At 38.8% G+C, this 5613-nt stretch overlaps 1 protein-coding gene across 3 annotated transcripts; it reads right to left on the bottom strand.

Moving 5' to 3' along the window:
- Positions 1-2626: 2626 nt before the first annotated feature.
- On the bottom strand, positions 2627-5124 carry rps24 (ribosomal protein S24). 3 transcript variants are annotated; one of them, XM_027015810.2, is made up of 7 exons: positions 5073-5124; positions 4298-4363; positions 3989-4198; positions 3733-3846; positions 3608-3610; positions 3153-3170; positions 2669-2714 (listed from the first exon to the last, which is right to left on the bottom strand). In XM_027015810.2, exons 1-6 carry the CDS (start codon positions 5073-5075, stop codon positions 3165-3167), a joined length of 402 nt encoding a protein of 133 aa, XP_026871611.1. In that variant the 5' UTR covers positions 5076-5124; the 3' UTR covers positions 2669-2714; positions 3153-3164. The 3 variants fall into 3 exon arrangements, with proteins under 3 accessions (XP_026871612.1, XP_026871613.1, XP_026871611.1); XM_027015811.2 differs by lacking the exon at positions 3608-3610 and having other exon boundaries at positions 2627-2714; positions 5073-5121; XM_027015812.2 differs by lacking the exons at positions 3153-3170; positions 3608-3610 and having other exon boundaries at positions 2627-2714; positions 5073-5121.
- Positions 5125-5613: the final 489 nt, after the last annotated feature.

The raw sequence follows: 5613 nt of genomic DNA, 5'->3' as shown, positions 1-5613 counted from the left end.
ACAGATTAACATCTTTTCCACGACCACAGGATGTGTCTTTTGACATGGTTGTTTAACAAATGAGAAGCTACTCACTGCATCAGTTAGGGTTAAATAACTTGTTGCCAGCTGAAACATAATCACCCTTGCAGTAATTATCCAATGGGAGGCTCCTATTTGCTTAGTTAAATCCAGGTGGTGACCTTTTTTTTTTTGGCCAGGCAGTGTATATTCTTTTTATAATAGTCTTTGACACATTTATGGATATATCCTGGATAATACTTTCTTCCTTTCGTCTTTGTGCTGAGAGACAACAATACTCCAGGAATAAATGTAAACTACGAAGTATAGAGACATTTGGATATACCACATCTGGCCTTGAAACAACTGATCAGCCAGTAGTTCAATTACTTGCAGTTCCCTGAACTGAGGGGTTGTGAATTAAAAAGGTTTGGGTTTCCTAAATGCTTTACCCATTAATGGTGTAAATACCCCCAAACTACATCTGACATTTTGCATTTTAATGCTAATCTGAAATACAGTGTGCTGGAGTAAACAAACTCCACCACTGCTAACAATAACAAATACAAAAAACACCTTACGAGTGATAACATTTCATAACACTTTTACTAATGTAGATAACAGTATAAATAATAATAATAATAATAATAATAATAATAATAATAATAATAAATAAATACACCATTAACTACATACCCAGGTTGGGAGCCACTGATTCAGTATGGTAATTAGTTCAACAGCAGATCAAAATTAATCACAGGAGTCCTGAAGTGTGCGGTATATAAACTTGCACTGTCTTAGTGTGAAAAACAAACTGAGTAAAACACTTTTTGATATTGCAGACAGACATAAATAACAAATAAGAGAAAATATAAAATACATGTGAAATTACTTGGTATTACATTTAGAGCACACTTAATTCAGACATAAGGCTAATTTGAAACAGCAAAACTAACAGAATTCAGGTTGCAGACAGGAGTAGTCATTGTTTTGACATGTTAAATGACTGCAGACAGCGGTGTGCTCCCACTCTGCATTCAGCCCACGTTTCCGGAAAATTCCGAGCACACTCCTGCGGCTCTGCGTGACCCACCAGCCCTTCTTAGATCAAATTCAATGTGATTGTGCTGTTCAATATTTTATTGACATCAGCCTCAAAGATTGTTGCTACAGCGACACCAGAGATAATTATTTTTTAGCACAGTCTTTCTTTTCTGAGACATTTTTACCCCCTCCGCACCCTGGCTCCAGCCATTCCTGTGGAGAATTGTTCTGCATAAATCAGCCAGTGGAATACTGAATCAGCTCCGCCACAGGGAATGTGTTTTTGTGTGCAGTGTGTGTGACTGATTATTACAGAGTCAGGCCACAAACCTGGGCAGGAGCCGCCCCCAAGCGGCAGCTATGGTTACTGGAGTGAAAAGGTACACTCCTTTACACACCCAGTTTTACTGTAGCATCCCTCCTTTGTGCTCCAAAACAGGGAGACATGCACTTACTTCAGCTGAGCCAGTACAAAACAATTTTTAAACCTCATGCTAGAACCTGTTTCCATGTGGCCTTGAAGACAGCCATGATCAGTGAAAAATATAACTTTAAAAAACTGCCTTGGGTAAGGACATCTGCCAAGCAAATAAATAATGTAATCTAATGCAAACCTCAGGAATCCTAGGGGATGGTTGGTTTTCATCCACTGTGATTATGTGCATATTTAATTACTGTTTGCAGGCATACTAATGAAATGTTCTTCAGATGTTGACCAGGTCTCTCTCACACACACACACACACAGCATAATGTCGGTAAAAATGAAGTAATACATAATAGGCTTTTATACAATAGCAACACAATAGTATTTGATCTAGTTTCACAATCTTGAAGGTTTGGTTCAAATGAAATAACTGAACGCAATCAATTATCCTTCAACATTTGATTCTTAACAGCTGGAAGTTTAATCATAACAGAATCCTGCATAAACATATTTTCCCCAATTTTGCAAATACAGCTTGTTTGGGGTTCACTCTTAACTGCACCTGTGTTATCAATAACATGTTCCTCAGACTCAATGCCCTGAGGCAGGAACACACAGGGGTACTGGATCTCTAGATTTCACCTCCTGTTCCCAGCTTTTTCTTGCATCATAAAGCACTGGGTTAATACCAAGGTCTTCGCTCTCTAGTGCAGCGGGTGTCTGGTTACAATGGAGCCCTAAAGGCACACCTCACACAAGGCTGCCTAACCCAGTGGCATTTCCAAACAAGAGTTTAAACATGATGCGACCCTCCAGAGCTGTTCCATTTCACAAAAGGATTCTAAACCTCACTGTACCTTCCGAGAACATGCAACTGAATCCAAGACCAGATACAAGATATCCATGGCTGTTAAACATCTTCCAGTAGGAAACAAAACTTCAACTGGAAGAGCATTGCCATTGTAATTAATCCGATAAGTTAAGAGAAATTCACCCCCCAACTGACTCCTCCATAAATACATCTGCACATGTCTTGCCTTTACAGCTACTGAAACAATTATCGAAACACTAGGGTATTGGGGGTATGAACCAAAACATGCTGAAAATTCACATGGTGTAAAGGGCAAGAGCACCCATTACAAAACAGGACCTAAAGCTTTCAAAAACAACAGCAGAATTGCTTTTTTATTATTTATTTGTTGACAATATACAACATTTTCAGGATGGTCTTCCCTGAAGGTCTCACTGTAGAGGAAAAATGGTACACAATTAGAAGATTCCAGCAGCAGTTTGGAAATGGAACTACCACTTAATTCTTAGACAGAGCAGAAATTGCTGCTACACTACAGGGTTCATCATTCAGTAATTCTTGGTTCAAGTTTTATAAAGACTTCTGCTGGCAAGTTTCATTATTAACATGCAGCTTATTTTAACGTGCTTCACACTTCAAGAAAATGTACATTTCAAAATCATGTCATGCTGCTTCTAATTAGTAGTTTACAATTCTCGTTTACAAATGAGAAAGTTGGCAATTCATCATTTACTTTAATAATTTGTGTCAAACAGCTTTTTCAAATGGGCATCTCCTTTGAGAATGAGGCACTGGGGATTTAACATGCAAAGCACTCAATCTACAGGTACAATTGGATTGCAATCAGCACACCATGCCGATCTCTGCTCTACCTTTTCCTGATTTCATTTCTGAAAACATCCAGAGAAGGCAAAAGTAAAACGGGGGATAAAATGGAGTGGAAACATGAGACTTTGATTTGGTAACAATACAGCTGTTCTCTGAAATAAAAGGCTCCGCTCTAAGTAAATTACTTATTCAAGAGTGGATAAGCCATTTCATATTGTTATGCACCTTGCCATAGCCGTCAACCACACTTATTAATTTTTCAGCTCAAAGTAATGTCCTTAGATCTAGTTGCAGAAAACTCCATTAGCGTGAACCAAGCACACTACCTTTAAATTAAGTGGACAGAGTGATGGTTTAATAATAGCTAACAGCTAGCAATTATGTGCAACTGAAACACTTGCCTACAATAAACGTGATCAGATTTAGTGGACCAAAAGGTAAGGAATTAAACCATTACTCCAAACACCCTTTCACAGCAATCAGTCTACTAGACGTTTACCTTCTGTATTCCAGTAGTATGAAAGGAGGAAGATGACATTAAACCAGAAGTGTGAATAAATAAATTGCAGCATTCTAAAGCTTGAAATGGAGTTGACAAGGGCTATTTGGGTAGTTGGACGTTACCTTCTTGCCAGCAGCACCAACAGTGGCTTTCTTGATGCCTCGTACTTTCTTCATTCTGTTCTTTCTTTCCTTGCGCTGTTTTCTGGAGGTCTTTTTCTTCTCATAAAGACCATGCTAAAGCAGAACAAGTCATCCTCTGAAAACATGTTCAACACCTACAATACTCCAGCAAGCAGTAATACTCTTACTGAAGCAATCTACTTTTATATAGTCTTAAAGAATAATTTAAAGATAAAACAATGTGGAAGCAGCTTACTCTTGCTAGTCTGTATTTGGGCTCATTCTTCTTAGCATTGTCCAATGAGTCATAGACCATGGCAAAACCTGTAGTCTTGCCACCACCAAACTGAGTCTTGAAGCCAAAAACGAAAACTACATCAGGGGTGGTCTTGTACATTTTGGCAAGCTTTTCCCTGATTTCAGTCTTGGGGACTGTTGCTTTGCCAGGGTGCAGCACATCAAGAACCTGGTAAGAAAAGGATGCACCACAGGTTAATCACCAAGTGGAAATGAATACCACTAGAAAAGCTAAACAACCGGTCATGCCATGTTACCCATCACTTACCATTTGCTTCCTCTGAAGCAAGCGGTTAGTCATGAACTTCCGCGTCCTGATGGTGACACTGTCGTTCTGGAAAAGAAAAAGTCAAATTATACAATTACGCTGCGTACTATCTGAAAAGTTACTCAAAAAGAAAGGTAACCAGCCAACTCTGCTCGCTGGGTATACTCATTTCCCTAGCTAATTCTAAGAGCAACCGCCAACAACCCTCATAGCTATACCGGCTAGTTAGCTATGAATTTGGCAAGTTCAGATAGCTGAAAACTGCAGTACTCTTTGGAAGCCATAAAGGTTATTGGTCTGGTTATGCGGTACAATACGCTCACTTAACTGCTTTACCTGGAAACCAGGCTAACCTAGTTAGTTTTGCGCTAATGTTAGCTAATCTATGAGCAGAAAGCATACACAACCAACCAACAGCAGAAGGCAGCAAAAAGCTAACCAACCATCTTAACATTTGGGTAAAATCGTTTAAATGGATCAGCTAGAGCTACATAATCAGATCAGGTGGAAAAGACATTCTTTCATCTCAGAATCACACCCTGCAACTATTTTTGTCAACGTATAAATGGGACACTGACTACAACCAAGCTCATTTAGTCCTGTGGCACGGCTGTTTAGACTACAATAAACAGAACATACATTCACGTTTAATAAAAGTATATTATGCTTGTAGACCATTCACAAATCATAATTATGCTAGGTCAACTAGTTAAACTTTTAAGATTGGGAAGATTTTTATAAGATTAGCCTCTGTATTCGTTTCACGATCACTCACCATCTTGGCGTCAGTTAGCTCAGGGGCGAGAAAAAGGAAGGAGGACCCATAGGTGGCCAACAATATGCCAGATTGGGCAAATAATTAGTAGTTTACTGCAATGCCTGAGGAAAATAACCTATCTGATTAGAGACACAAAATAAGACTTTCTCGGAAACAAAGCCTAAATGTCCTATGTCCAAGTTTTTCTATATCATACCTAGATTTACTTTAAGCCTCCAAAATGTTTAAAGTGCTACTACATTTGTTTATCACTAGAAAGGAAAAATATTACAATTCAAAATAAACATTGTTAAGTCAAATTACAACGATGATCCGTATTTATCAAGAGGTTCAGAAAATAATTATAATCTAGAGCCGGTTAATTTGTGTCGATCTAATTGCACATGCGGAGAAAGGGAAATTTTTGATCCCAGACCAGCATGGGGCTATCCTTCTTTAGTACAACATCTGTTTGCTGGCTGCACTTTGCAGACGCGCCAGCGTGCTCTCGTTTCTATTTAAAGAGAGAGAGAGCCACTACGTGGATGCGTCTTCGGAT

This window comes from Electrophorus electricus, chromosome 11 (genome assembly GCF_013358815.1).
Source record: "Electrophorus electricus isolate fEleEle1 chromosome 11, fEleEle1.pri, whole genome shotgun sequence".
Taxonomy (NCBI): Eukaryota; Metazoa; Chordata; class Actinopteri; order Gymnotiformes; family Gymnotidae; genus Electrophorus; species Electrophorus electricus.
Note: the sequence above shows the minus strand (reverse complement) of the source record. Positions and strands in the feature narration are given on the sequence as shown.